The following is a 15,761-nucleotide window of genomic DNA, read 5'->3' on the forward strand; positions in this document are numbered from 1 at the left end:
TTTTTTTTCGTTGTTGTTTTTGTTTCGTCTGTCTTTTTAATTTTCGGTTGAAGGTAATATTATAAAAATTTGATGATATTAAATTGTTATGCGTCATCAAACCCGAGAGATAGGGCAGAGCATTAAGAAGAAGGCGAAAAAAGAGCAAACTGCCGGTCGTTTCAACTCTTTATTACATCTGTCTGTTTAAGCTTTTTTGGGCGCTGTTTAGAATGGTTAATTGATTTAATTGTAAGAATGAGCAAGACAGGGAATATACACATAATTTGGATGTAAAACAAAAGACCAAGCAAATGAACCCGTGAAAAACCAACCGAATGAGCGCGCGAGAGTTAAAACCAGGTCCGCCATCAAAAGAAGGAGAAATAAAACAAAAAAAATATGTAGGTTGTTGTATATCATTTTGAAAATTTCAGGTGAACATGTGGAAGGTGCACTGTGTGCACCTGCAGTAATCAAACACAATTTCAGTGGCCAACACCTCAGAACTTTATAATTTGATGACGCGTGTGTGAGCTGCACCGATGCTGTTCGAGAGCAAAAAAAGATACATAAAAAAGAACGAATTACGCATTTTGAGGACAATCAGCATTTTGGTTAAGCATTTTTATGTGAACATCGACTCTTTGTATGTAGATGGATATTGGGAAAGAACATAAAAATCTAACAACACACCACAAATGTCTGAATTTATTTGAGCACATTAATAATAACAATAAACGACAGTGAGCACGCCAACAACGACAGGTAATTTTCAAACGTGCGCGCGCGTTTGGTTATATTTTAACACGATCCCGTCCGTCGCTTCCAAGAGTTTTATTTAAAGCGGTGTTGAAATATCGCGTTGCTTTTCTGAAAACTATCAAATTAAACAATTCGATTGCAGTAAAAACCTCAACGACAAAACTACATCGAAACAAGTGGAAGGGTAAACACACTCAGAGACGCATGCACACTCTTGACAAGTGCATATGGTTAACCATTTACATATGGTGCATATGGTGAACATTTTATACATATATAAATAAAACGAATTAGTTTAAATAATTGCTTGGCCATCGATTCCAAGAGAATACGTCACGTTCGGATTAACTGAACACGGTTCAAAACAGCAAAATTGCATTTGCGCTCGAACAATCTCAAGCTCGGGCTTAAGCACGGTTCGCATGCTGCATTCCGATGAACACAAACCGTCAACATTTTCCACGCGCGCATACTCACACACACACACACATATGCGCCCGAGTGCACATTCAAACTTGAATAAAATTTATAATAATCGTACATTGCATATATCAGATTGATGTTTGTGTTTAAGGTAAAAATCTTGGTGTCATTTCACGCTTTGGTATTCATTTTGCTCGGGCGTTCGCGTGTCGTTCGTTTCGGTGATCTTATTTCGTTTACTGTAGTTTATATTATAAAACAATAATTTATTGGTGACAACATGATTATTTATAGGTTAAGGAAAATTTCAAGCAAACAACGGCAAACGTTTGCAATGGCTGGTGCACCGATGCTGACCAATGTGTTGTTTAATTCAATTTCAAGTTTTATTGTGTGATTCCGCTACAGAGAAATCCACGTACAAAACTCTTTGTTAATATTACAAATATTCGTGCGATTTTTTCCTCCGTTTTTTCGGCTGACAAAACTCGATTTCAATTGAATTGCACTGACTGAAGGAAAAAAGCGTTCATTTCAATTGCAATTTTGGCGAGACAAATCAAATATTGTATAAATATATAAGCAATTGGTGTGAGAGAGAAAAAAAGTGTTTGGTTTTTAGTCAAATAATTGATTTCCCACCCATGGCTTTGAAATGGAAACGTATAAGTGACCGCAAAGTGTATGTGAATTGGGACAACCTACTTCCATAGGCGAAGCACGATTCATCTTTGTGTCGGTCGGTCTCGCTCTTGCAATTGCATTCGGTTTTGTGTGCAAATGCGTTGCTGCGCAAATACAATTGACAACAATACGGTTGATGATGATAAAACCAGATGAAAAATCCTGCTACGACGGCTTGTTCGATTTATTGACATTGTTCACGCTCAACTCTCAGTCACATCGTTAGCGGGGTGAATTCAATACGAAAATTACATGATTGATGCCAAAAAAGAGATAACTTCGACGGTATTCTTCTTGTTCTGTTTTTTCCTGCTTCGGCGGTGTAATTGCTGTTGCAGGAGTAAAGAATGCATACCGAAGAAGAATAGATCACAAAATGAATCTCTTTCACGCTTTAAAGTTGCGAAAAAAATATGAAACAAGTAAACGATGCGAAACAAAAAAAAAAGAAGAATTAGTAATGTTTGGTCTTTTAAGCATCAATTGCACTGTTAGTACACCAGTCAAGTACAATGTCCCTCGTTCACAATGCAAATGCCCACAAATACCATTGCACAGCAACGGATTGATGAACAATCGCTGATTCACTTTACAGCCCGTCAATCGCTTTCGTTTGCATCGTTAACAATCTCTTTCATTTGCTGTTGTTGTTTCATTCATTTGGCTGGTTTTGTTTATTTTCCACATGATTTCTATTCTATTGTTTTTACATCGATGAATCAAAGACGGAAAAAAATCAGAGAAAGAGGAAAAAAACAAGAGTATGTGTGCACATACCGCTCAATGGTATGGAAATCAAAACGCGAGAGAGAAAGAAGTAAAACAATTGAGTTAAATCTACTTGAAATGGCCGTCGAGTGGGCCGCGATTTGATTGCGCGTAGCATCCAACTAGAAGCGCTCCAGTGTATTCGACGAAAAAAGGCGAAATTTGAGATAAATTTAAACGATAGACAGGTTTATATTTCATTTTTAATTATCGACGATAAAGAAAGGCATTGTGCGTTTCTCACTAGTTCACACCCGCCACAATTATATTTATGAGAAAATAAAAAGATTGTTGAAAGATTAACAAAGAAAGAAACCACAATCGCGCGCCGTCATTTGGTTCAGATCAATGGAACAGGTACCTTGTGAACCATATGAAATATTTAAAATGAATGCGTGACAACAACGAACATTTTTTTTTCTCAAAAACACATATAGAAGATGTTAATTTTAAATGGGTCTTCTCTCTACACATTTTTTTTTTTAAATTTCGTTAGTTTGTTTATTTTTTGTGCGCAATGCGTGTGAACTGACACTGAGAATTGATGTCCGATGACGAATCAATTCATTAGAAAAGAGAAATAATCAGAAACAATTTGTTGAATTGGAATAGCTTGAATGTCATGTGATTAAGTTTGAAAGTAAGGAAGAGTTTATGACTTTGCGAGCCAAAGATCGAAATGCATAAAACACAACGAACTGGTTTCGCATGGGACGATAGCAGCAGCCACAATATCGACACGTTTGTGGCCTGTGACGGCGGTGCAATTTTTTTTTTGCTTCATCTTCTGTTCGCCTTGAATGAGTAATATCACCTATGCAGACCTTAATTAAGAATGTGCCATAAACAACGTTTGCCATTGTTCAATTTCCGATGGCCGGAGTTCAAATGTGTGTCTAAATGATGGAAATGTTCAAAGATTTATTGATGTTGCGGCATTGTTTCAAGTTAATCGCTGACATTTTGTGGATTCTCTGTCTGTTTGACGTGCGTATATTTTCATTTCAGCATTTACATTTTTTCTTCTTCTTCTTTCTCGACACTGTCTGTTATCTCCATATACTCCTTATAATAAGGGAAACGCAAATTGAGTGAGAGATTGAGAGAGCCAGCGAGAGAGCGAAGCATAAGAATAAAGTGTTGGAGATAAAGCAATTTGTTGAACTGTTAAAAGCCTGTTCGATTTTTCATGTGTTGTAATTTTGAGAGATTTTCAGAGAGCAAATAACTCAAATTGGCCATTTTTCATAGGGAATGAATGGCCCAAACGCATCGGCGAAACGAGTTGATGATGAAAAAGAAGAAGATGAAGCGCATCATCTTCTTCTATCTCTCTCTTCCTCTCTTTCTCGATCCATTCATTTAAAATAAGCATATGCAATTTGTAGATTGTTTGTATAAATATTCATTTTTTTTTCTTCTTCTCTGATTTGTTTCGTTTCTTGGTAAATTGACCAAAGTACATAAGGCACTTTCACACCGAACCGTGCATGCATACACGCCGTCCCGTCCAATTGCACAGGAAAGTGATGATATTGCGCACATAAATAATTCACGGCATTGTGCATATACGCACAATTCGTATGCGCTGTGCATTTTGACTGGTAAAACATTGATGCATTGCAATGTACGTGCGCATCTCTCTTTTCGTCTTGTCGCTCACTCATTCACTCATTCTCTCGATTTAGTACTAGATCATTTGGGCTCTTGAGATTACAGCGAATATTTTACCGATGCGTTGCAAATTTGTCTTCACTTGCATGTTTGATTGTAGGCATAGTATGTGTTTCACTTGCAAAGCACCAAACCGATTCGATAGCGCATTTTATTTTTATTATTGCTAAATGCACTGAAGTATGTATATTAAAGACAACAGAGACCCGTACACTGATGTAGTACTGGTTCTTGTTTTTGTTTAGCATCATTTCATTTTGTATCTGCATCTCGTGTGTGTGAGTTTCTCTCGTTCGTCTTGCATTGCTGTTGTTGTGTTTTGCTCTTGTACTTTTTAACATTTTTTTTTATTCATTTGCTTCTCTCTCTCATTTTCGTGAAATAAATCTCGTCAATACGGATACCGGTACCGGAATGCAATGTGAATTGTCCGCTTTTTTCTCTCTTTTCATTTTGTTTATCGTTCGTGTGTCTTTTTTTGCTTTTCTCCATCTACCTGAATCTCTCTACCTCTCCGTGTGTTGGTGTATTTATTTTGCAGTGTTGTTTCTGTTATGTGTATTTTTTTTTTCTTCTTCTCTTCATCGAAAAGAATTCCAACATGATTTTTCTTTCTTTCTGACTCGCGATCATTGGGTTTTATTCCATTTTTTGCACTAACATGTCTTCAGCATTTTTCATACAGGGTTGAAAATTAACCAAACAATGCATTCAAATATGCAAGTGATAAAACGATTATGCAGCGCGTTCCGTTCAAATTGAGAGAGAGGGAGAGAGAGAAAGAGAAAATGCGTAATTTTTCTGAACCATGAAGCAGTCGCAAAGAAATTCCATGTGTATGTTGAGATACGACATAATGTCAATGCGCGCATTTAATCCAACGCCACAGCGATTTCAACCCAAAAACTATTGAAGGCTAAAAGTGTATTATTTTTTTTTGTTCACTTCAAAACCAGAGGCATCACAGTAATCCAAGAAATGCAATAAGTTCAGAAACCAATAAAAAAGCATACCGCATTCACAACGATTTATTTGCTTGCCGACTGAGCCAAGTCATTCGGGCCGATTGTAAAACAAAACATAGTTTCAAATAAAACCAGCGAAAATATTTGGCCAATAAATTTTTCTCGACGTTTTTGCTGTTGTTGTTGGTTATTTCTTCTCTTGCTCACTCTTTCTTGCTCTCTGTTTATTCAAAAGGGAAAACATTGGTGATTTTTGTGCTGGCGGAAACTATGCAAACCGCAACTGTTTCAACTTTTTATTTTTTTGTTTTTCAAATAATCGGCTGGCGAAAAAAAAAATGTTGGATTTTTTTTGTAGATTCAACCGACACACAGTACATTACTGTGAAATACTTCTTTGATGCATTGAAAAGGGTAAATTGTTTTTTTGTTTTTGTATTTTATAAAGCCACACACATGAATTTTGAACGAGATTTCTCGTATCCGTGTAAACGAATTCGTTAATCGCATACATATATGAATCATCTGAATGAGAACTATTTTCTCGCGAAAATATGTTTTTTTTTTTATTTCTCGTCTTTTCTCATCTCTTCTCTTCTGTGCACAGCCGACGATGATGTAGCAGCGACTGTGATAACACAGCCCTACACTAACCGGCAAATCACATGCCGTGGGAAACAATTCGTTTTTATAGTCAATTCATTTTTCTGCCTCTCAATCTCTTTACTTGAAAAAGATCAGCTTGGTGAGTATATATGTATAAAACCAAATCGAATCCATGTAGATAATTTAGCATGTACTCGTCTCTAACGAAGACCGTACGATGTAGGAGCGCACATTCGATGTGAGCGAATGAAAAAGAAAGAGAGAGCAAGAGAGAGAGAGTCGAACAGAGACATTAAAAAAAACCATTCAAACGCATACACTGATTCATAGCAATGCTATTGCGGCACAGAGAGTCGACCATACTCTACGTTATTTTTCCTAAAGTATTTGTCTGTGTTCGGTAGATCTTGAAGTATATTTTATTCGTGCACAAAATCAACGATATTTTGCTATGTTATTTTTACAGCTCGGCAACTGTGTGTTTTTTTTTTCTTTCTTCTTGTTTTTCAATTCAATTTCAGTGCATCATCCATGGTCGAACAGTTGACGTAAGATTGTGTGCGTAAGACCTATATCAAATACATGTGCGTAAACGACTTTCTTGCGCCTATTGCAGTACGTATGTTGAATGCTCGATGCACACACTCATTTAAAACTCGATTTTTATTGAGAAAACTCAATGGATCGAATGCCTTCAGTGAGGTAATGAAAGGTATATACAAACGCAGACACACACACATCACTACAATCAAACGACACCAATACAATCGTTCATGGCAGAGAGTCGAATTTATACATGAAAGCAGCTGCTCATATCAGCATGCAGTTCTATAGCCGCTGTTTCGTTTTTGGTTTGATTGTTGTTGTTGCTGTTCGTCTCCTTTTCCATTCTTCGTCGTTTTGACGATACTTTGTTGCTTTTTTGTTAAACGTGCACTTTTTTACAAGCTCCTCTCTCACATATATGTGTATTCTTTTACATTTTTTCCTTTGGATTTTTTTGGACTTGAGCTATTCATTTTCATTTGGACATATTTTTTAGTATCGAAATGTACTTATGTGTATGTGTATTTTTTTTCTCTTCTTTTCTCTCATTTTGTAACTTTATTTTTGTTTTCTTTCGTTCTCTTTTAATTCTCAGTGCATTTACGTTGTTGTTGTTGCTGCTGCTGCTGCTGGAGCTTCTCTCTTTCTCTTCTCGGCAATCGAATTTCCCGAGATCAGTCGTACCAAAAAAAGATATGCAATGTGCATGTTCGACTTTTTTGTTCGAAACGAAAGAAAGAAATTGCATTGAAATGAAAAGACAAAAGCAAACAAAGAGAGCCCCGAAGTGTGCAATTGAAGACGATGCATTTTATTTTCGCCAGAACTCTATTAACTTCAACTGACTTGGACTCCGGCCGAGAGACTTTCAATATAAACAGACGCAAAGAATTTAATTTGAATGGTAACGATTGCCTATGGAATAGCACACAGAAAAAATTATTCAATTCACATGGCTCATTTCTGTGAAATACAGCAACAACAAGCACAATAACAAAAAAAAAGAACCGAACACAGATACGATAACTGACTCGGCGGTAAAAATTTTGTATGAAACTTTGTTTACACAATGTCGAAGATTCATTAAAACCTCATGCACTCACGATTAATACCAAATTGAAATTGAGTTTGAAAAAAGAAGAAAAAAAAATCTTGCATAAATTGAAACGCATAAAAGTATAAACATTCGCCTCGCAGACATAAAAAACCATAATAAGATGCCAAATTAGCAAAGAAAAAAAAAAAAGAATTCAGTGTCGCCAAATAACGGATTCAAATCAAGTGAACAAGCATAATGCGCCTCAGAGAGAGCTAATCTTAATTGACGCAAATTTATGACCTTTTCGGTGACATTCTGATATTTATTTGGTTTCATTTCGGGCGAATAGGCTATTGTGAATGCTCTATTAAAATTGGATAAATGCAACTTTGTATCAAACTGTCCTTCATTTGTACGCTCGCTGAATACAAATAGTGCTTACACAAGCTGATGAGTGAAGAATTTTTTGTGGGACAGCCAAAGAGATTGTGATTGGAAAACAGAAATGAAAAAAAGACACGACTAACTGTAGTCCAAATTACAAAAGCACTTAAATCACTTTCTATAAGTCGTTATGTTTTAAGAAGTCGTCAAAAATTGAATTTTTTTCGTTACTCATGCATTCTTTGAGCACAATGTTCTCCATTCACCACATGTCACTTTTTCGTCTTCCGCTACGAAGTAACAAAAAAAAATGTTACTTTTTTTCAAGTTTTTCTCTCGGCTTTTTTCAAGTTTGCATTCGAGCACTTTGATTTTAAAATGTTTTTGTTTTTTATTTATTTGAATGGAAGTGACATTAAATAGTTACATAGATGGTATGACGAAATTGAAGTGTTTCTCCTCCAAAAAATATATATATATTTATAGAACCCATCACTGTTTTCCAAACCACACTCGGCGTTTGATCGAATGCGATATATTTTTACATGCAGGGAGTAAATGCGTGTGTGTGTCGGAGATGGAAGTGTAATTAATAGCAACTCATTATTTATATTATGTTATCAGAATCCAACCCTCACGTTTTATGTGTATATTTGAATGCACTTTGAATTAAAAGATACAATTGATGTGATGACCATAAGTACAAATGAAAAATGACCGGCATTTTGCAAACAAAATGAAGGGATGCATAAAAACAGCTGTGATTCTTGGCCGATTACGATTTAATATTAATTACTTTCTGACTTGGGATAAACAACAAACAATTTCGCAGTTCGATTACAAACATTGGATTGTTGAATGAGGGGGCCACACCATAATCGTAATTGATACCCGTTTAATGTGTTATTCATGTTGGTTTATTCTTTGGTTCAAATTGCTGTGACTTCGATGGAAAAACTCAATCAGCAGAAAATGGAATCATATATGTTAACATGAATGGTAATTTTTTTTGTTCTGATACCAATCAGAATACCGTCGTTGTATTTCAAGCACGGCATTTACCCGAAAATGCAATCATGATAAAAATTCGATGGTCTGTTTTATCAGCGATGCATTTGCCGAAAAAAAATCACTGGAAGAAAGGCGAGAATCGAGAAAAAAACCGCTCGCGCTTAATTTTCCGCATACACGAGCAATTTAATTATTATTTCTGTTGTGTTTTGTGGACAATTTTGTGTGTGTGTGTGTTGTGTACACCGAACAATTCTCGTATTAAATGGCAAACTGCAATGGTAAAACCAAGTCCAGACCGATTATTTAAAAGTCAATTACTCGCTTCGGTTCACAAAACATCTGCCGTTTTAGCGAATATTTGTTCTTTCGTTCATTCGTTTGTCCGTTTCTTGCACTCAGCGCCACTACACTATACTTTGGCGTTTTTTCTCTCTCTATTCATTGGTGTGTGTGTGTACTCATTTCATTGAGTTCAACGTTTTGTGCACACATTTTCGGGTTGTTGATGTTTCGAATGGGACACAGTGCAGCGGTGGTTTTGAGTAATAGGCGATCCCGATAAGCACGGTCATAATAATTGATCAGGTATGTGAAGTTAGTCACTTTAAATGGCCGTATTGGCATAAGATGAAGTGTTACAAACAATTCTTGTCTTAAACAAAAAAAATGAGACGACGTGTGCTTCTTTCTGCACACCATACACTGTAATTATCAGAGCTGAATCGAATTAACTATCGAACGCTGTTTCCGCGTTTTCAAGTTCACAATTGGCCACAATTTGCACTTATTCCGTTGGCCTGTCACACAAAATTTGAATCGATCAACGCGCCAACAATAAAACAACTTTAAAGGTTATATTTTGCTTGTTGACTTGGTCATTTTTCATATGCACCGTTCATCACATGCACCACAGGATGTGGTTAATTAAATAAAATGCAATTACTCACCTGATATACAAGGCAATTCGTTATGAATGCTAAAGCCGCTAAGTAATGTATCCAATTCATGGTTTCCAAAGAAAAGTATACACAAAAAATTAAAATAAAATTTCCGATTAATATCTAAATTGTAATGTTTCTTCTTCTTTTTTTTTGCTTTGTTTCTTTCTTCTTTCTTCTTAAGTTATTTTTCTCTTTTTGTCTCAAACAAATTGAAACGCTACGTTTCAAATTTGCAATCACACACAAATGTCACCTTGTGCGTGCTATCACTTGGATTCAGTCGACTGTTATTGTTGTAAATAAGAATTTTTCGGTCAAATAGATTGTCACTGTAAATCTGTGTGTGCCATTTATCACACCTCAAACTGAACCGTAATTTTACACATTTTAGATTTTCTCATTCATGTCTGTCTCTCTTTTTTCTTTCTCTCTCACTCTTTTTATATCACCAAAACACCAAAATTTACGATCCGGTAAATTTTGTTCGAGTCAACAGTTTTATTCGAGTCACTCTTTATTTCATCTATTTTTTTATACTCTTGAAATTTTACTCTCCTTCTTATTTTACTTAGAGTTTGCACATTTAAAATAAAACGAACTATTCACGAAATATATTCAATTTAAAACTGCAATCATTTGATAGAAGATTGCCGATGAGCGCATGCACATTTTACTATACTCCTTTTACTTCGCCAAAAAAAAAGAATGTATTCCAATTGAAATTCTTGTCAATGTCAGCTATTCTATTTTTCTGCGGTGTGTCGTTCTTGTTGTCGTCGTTACTAGATGGTCGTTACTTTTTTACGTTCGTTGGTTATGCTATATGATTTTTTTTCAGACGCAGAATAATCACCCTTCGTCAAACGGATATACAACATGAAGCGCGGACACATGAAATAGAACTAAAGTAAGAATCGCCGTCGCGCTTCGTACATACCTTAGTGCTGTGTGCATACAACAACAATAATACAGCCGATCGGAGAGCGCCTCAATACAAACGAACAATCGAACTCAAGCGATGCACACAGACGATCGTATCCCCTCTCATGTGTTAGTATAACTGTGTGAAGAGACCCATGCATTGGCATACGCAGCATTTATGAACGAATAAAATAAAACGGTCCGCTCTCTCTTGCTCACCGGCACCTATGCACGCTCAACCATTGCACAAAAGACGATCCTCATTCTTGACGAAACGCAGTACTTGGTGTGCCGTTCAGCGTGCTCTCTTTTTCTCTCTTTTACTTCACAAATTCCACAGCGTTACTCTCTCAAATATCTTAGTTTGCTACATTTTACAATGAATTGTGGAACACATTCGAATCGAACCGTACGACTACAACGTGCTTCTGATGCATACATTTTGTTGTTGTCTCTTGACTCGAAGGGGAAACCGATATGCTCAATTCATTTTACACATTTACTCACGTCGATACGCATACTGACATTTTTATAGGCAAGTCGTATATATCGTTCGTTCGAAAGGAATGGAGAGTGAGAGAGAGAGAGAGAGAGAGACGGTTTGCAAGCGTTTGACGAAGCATGGAAAATGTGCTCGGTCGACGAGCATCTGCCAGCTGTATGCTGTTTTGTATGTGTTTTTTTCTCTCTCTCTTTTATTTCGTGTATATATTTTTACCAAAATAATGGTTTGTCTTCATTCACGCGTTAGTGTCTTTATATCGACTTGTTTCTGTATCGCAATTCAAGTTGTTTTAATGAATTTGCGCTAGTTGAATGTCTCTTTTGTTTTTCTTAGTTCTAATTAATTTAGGAATCTGTAATTTAATTTAATTTAAAAAAAGAAAACGTTTTTTTACATATGAAGTAGTTTTTGTTTTCGTTAATTTATTCAATATCCAGATTTCGATGCTATATTTTCTTTCAATCAAAGTTAAATGTAGGCAAATATAGACCAGTGAGCCTTATACCTTCAAGCAATCAATGAATGGCTATTTTGGTGTTTATCCTTTCTGTCTTTCCTTCTTCGTTCTCTTTTTTATTCTTTTGACTAAAACTCGAATGCAATTTCACACGCAACCGGAAGAATATGAAATTAAATGAAATTAGAATATTTTTTCGGGTTGAATATTCTTATACTGAATATAAAGGCCAAGGATACACAAAATCGCTATTCAAATCAATTTTTGCATATTCTTCATTTCGTACCTTCTTCTTTTTTCATTTTTTTTCATATTTTTCACTGTTTGTGGTTTTACATTAAACACAAAAGGAAAAAAAGATCCACAGTCTTTTCTCCAGACACGCATTTTAGATTTATTTACATAAAATGTATGAATTGAACCGAGTTTTGAAGGCCGGATGTCGCAAAAAACATATTTATTCGAGCACAAAAATGTAGCAAGAAATGCAATTCTCATCGGAGCATTTTTCGAGTGTACACCCCTCTGATTGAGATTTGATCTTCAACTGATATTCGTTTTCTTCCGTGAAATTTCTTTCCTGTTTGTCTAACAACTTAGAGAAATTTAATACTTCAAACATGTGCAGCACATAGGAAGTGCATCAAAATCATCGATTTTCTGCCTGTTTTTCAACTGCAAGTGCGACTTTTGGGATGAAATTGATTTGATGAGTTTTTATCAAAATTGGCCTTATTCTTTCAATGCTGAAAGATACGTTTGCTTTTCATTTAAAACAGTCGAAACGCTGAAAATAAAATATTGTCGTTAAAATTTTCATTTTATCCCAAGTTTGAATTTTCGATCATTAGTTGACACATTCGTTAGCGATACGGTTTTAAATCTCAATTAGTAAAAAAAAAGATTTTCTATAAAAAAACTAGTTTTTCCGTTGGAATAAAAGTCACCCTCACTTTTTTTGTCTGATTATCGAGAAAAAAATGAAGTGACAAAAAACCGGTAGAAAGTTATGAAATGTTGTTTCCCTCTGCATAACTAATGACGAATGCTCGATGAACGTGAGCCAACAGGGAAATGCATAAATCTTAAGCGCGCACATTTGGTGTCGTCTTGCAAAAGTAAATTGTAAGCATGCTACTTTAAAAAAACACGAATACTGTTATAAAACATCGTTAAAACAAACCACAGATCATAACATTGCCCTTGTAATACCAATCAAGCGCCATATATTTATGAACGATTGATTGGAATATATATATTATATATGCATATATTCTCGAATAATATGTGCTTGAAAAAAATGATTGTTTTGAAAGTTCTGACGAAAGAACATTTCTCTCTCAATCTTTCTCTGTTTTTTTCCACCATGTCAGAGGAATGCACATTTTACGTCGAAATATAATCGTAAAATAGAGTCGCCAAACATGAACTTAACGTAGAAAACAACTACCACCTGGCTTCGTCTTCCACAAATCTCCTCAAAAACGTAAGAAACGAAATGAAAGGAAGCACGTGCGCGCGTACTATACAAACACTATTGAAAAGAAAAAAGAAGAAGAAGAGAAGAGCATTATGTGTGTGTGTGTGTGTTCATAGTGAAACCGAAGCGATCAAAATGTTAGGGTGGCAAACTGTAATGTGATTTGCTCGCATCGAAGGGATGCTCTTTTTAATTATGCTCATTTAAGTTGAAATTTTAAAAAACTAATTAAAAAACTGAAACTAAAAATGAAATTTTTAAGCGCATATTTTTAACCAGAAAAAATTTGGTATTCAACTCGATAATCTGAAGCACCCTAGTGGCTTAGCTCTCACAATACATTTTCATAAACAATATTGGATATTGTTGATTTGCAATGGCTGTAGGAAATTTAAGTATGTTTATTGAAAATTGATGTATCACATGGCTCACAGGTAAATGGGCAACAATGCATTTGGAACAATCGTTCGAAGCATTTTTCTCTCTCTTTTTTTTGAGTAAAAATAAACGATAAGATATTGTATGATAATCAAAATGTATGATTTCGTAGAAAATATGTTGATTTATGTGTAAACAAAATATGCGATTCAAAGTGTAGTCAAAGTCAGAATTTTTTTTCCTTTAAATTCTTACCATATTTACATAGTTTATGAAGAGTGTGTCATAAAAAGTAAAAATAGCGTCGAAAAAAGGAGGTTTAATCTTTGAACCAAACCGTTTGCACGTCATAAAATGAAGAGAGAGAGAAAAAAATCCCGCATTACATTTTATTGCAAACAGATTTTCTCCCCGTACATCGCACGAACAAAATGTCAAGCAAAATTGTGCACAAAAACATTGGTATAATGTCGGAATTTCCCCAGTTTTTGTCAGTTTACAAGGTCATACTTACCGAAAAACATCAATAAAATGACAATCTGCATAAGCACAAAGTAAAACAGGAATAGCAAAAAAAAGAGCAGGAAAAAGTAGGGAAAATCCGATGAGCACACTCTCATCAATCAGCTTTGTGAAATGTACACGCGTTTAAGATCCTTACACGGAAATCGATATAAATTGTTTGTGATCGAAACGGTGGTTCGATTTGTATCGTTGTTTTCGGTTTTATATTTTGACACAATGCCAATAATAATTCTTATAAATCAACACATTCGCCATTCTCAAGGATTTTTTTTGTCATTTGTTTCGTGTGTCAATTGTGAAGTATGGGTCAACTCAAGAGAGTATAAGATTGAAGTATATATCTTTCGTGTGACCCAAACAATGGCCATCCGAACGCATTAAAATCGAATTTGCTGAGCATTTCTTCGATTTATTTTTTTCAGTCGAGAGACAAACAATGGTAAGCTCACGTTGTGATATAACAATGCTTAATAGCTGTTACGGCCATCGAACGTTATGTTCGATTTGGCAAAACAGCACACAGCAACAATGTTTGTGTATCAATGTGATTCAGTGAATCAAGAATTTATTGAATTGACGATGACGCTATGGCTTTACACGCATCGAACTGGAACTACTACTGTTCATGTGTCAAGCATATCGTCGCTACAATATAATAAGTGGACAATTTATTGTTTGTGTTTTGTTCAACAAATGTTTTGGATGATGGATGACAATTGACAGCATATAGCATGAATCTTCCACCCAAAAGAAAATTCAATTGAAAAGTTCGACGGTAATTTTTTTTACATAATATTGATCGGCACAGAAGTCTTATCTTTTGCGTCATTCGGTTCAATCTGTTTGGTTTCTTTTTTTTGGTTTTTAGAAAGGCGTCTGCAAAATGTTATCCGAGTTTTTTTCTCCTATCTTCTGTGCGCCTGAAATTTGGTCCGGTTTCTGTTTTGTTTTTTGTTAATTTTTTTAGAATTTGATTCTTTGCTGAACAATACACGGTAGAAACCAAAGCAAAAGACAATGATCTTAACCTAATGACTCCGTAGTAATTTTTTAAGTGTCAGAATATGATCCACATACACGATTTATTCAAATTAAAACTTATTTTCTTGAAGAGAAAAAAAAAGCGCACAGAAAGAAGCGTACCGAAGCAAAAAAAGGAGAGAAAGAAAAAGAAGCTGATAGCAGATGTTGTCGTTTTAAATGCACAGATACATGCTGCACAAATAAATAAGAAAGGTGATCGACGAGATCTCAAGACGAAGCATTGAAGACCGAATGTCGAATGAACGAACAACAAAACAAAGAAGCACAACGAAACGATGAAAACAAAAACTATGTTTTGAAGCAAACTATTTGTTTTCCGTATTCATCATCATCGATCGAGAAAGAGAAAGAAAGAAAGAAAGAGAGAGAGAAATCTCAGAAAAGAATGCTTCTGATTCCTTTTTTGAAATGACTCGCAAGAATAGTTCATCTTACACATATCTAAATTGGTTTCAAGTTCTTTCAAAGCAATCATTTTTTGTTTTCTAACTTTCGACAGATTGCATTTTTTCCTAGGTTTTTATCAGTCGAACGCGCATAGAAGTCTTTTGTTATCTACAGTACAGCGTGCCAGCGTGATTGCATGCGTCTTTTATCATGCATGTGTTTTGTGTTGCCGTCATCTCAAACGCAATACAATTTCTTCAAGAAAAAAGTATAACA

General features: G+C 35.3%; 1 protein-coding gene across 1 annotated transcript in view; it reads right to left on the minus strand.

The window, feature by feature from the left end:
• The window catches only part of LOC116339560 (neurogenic locus protein delta), a 60,859-nt gene extending 50,125 nt beyond the window's left edge, over window positions 1–10,734 (minus strand). The window contains exon 1 of the mRNA XM_031765513.1: window positions 9,795–10,734. Coding sequence (XP_031621373.1) covers window positions 9,795–9,854 — 60 coding nt within the window. The 5' untranslated portion in view covers window positions 9,855–10,734. The remainder of the gene's footprint in view (window positions 1–9,794) is intronic.
• Window positions 10,735–15,761: the final 5,027 nt, after the last annotated feature.

The sequence above is a fragment of the Contarinia nasturtii genome, unplaced genomic scaffold (genome assembly GCF_009176525.2).
Source record: "Contarinia nasturtii isolate CC-2019 unplaced genomic scaffold, AAFC_CNas_1.1 Cnas_scaffold_533, whole genome shotgun sequence".
In the NCBI taxonomy this organism is placed as follows: Eukaryota; Metazoa; Arthropoda; class Insecta; order Diptera; family Cecidomyiidae; genus Contarinia; species Contarinia nasturtii.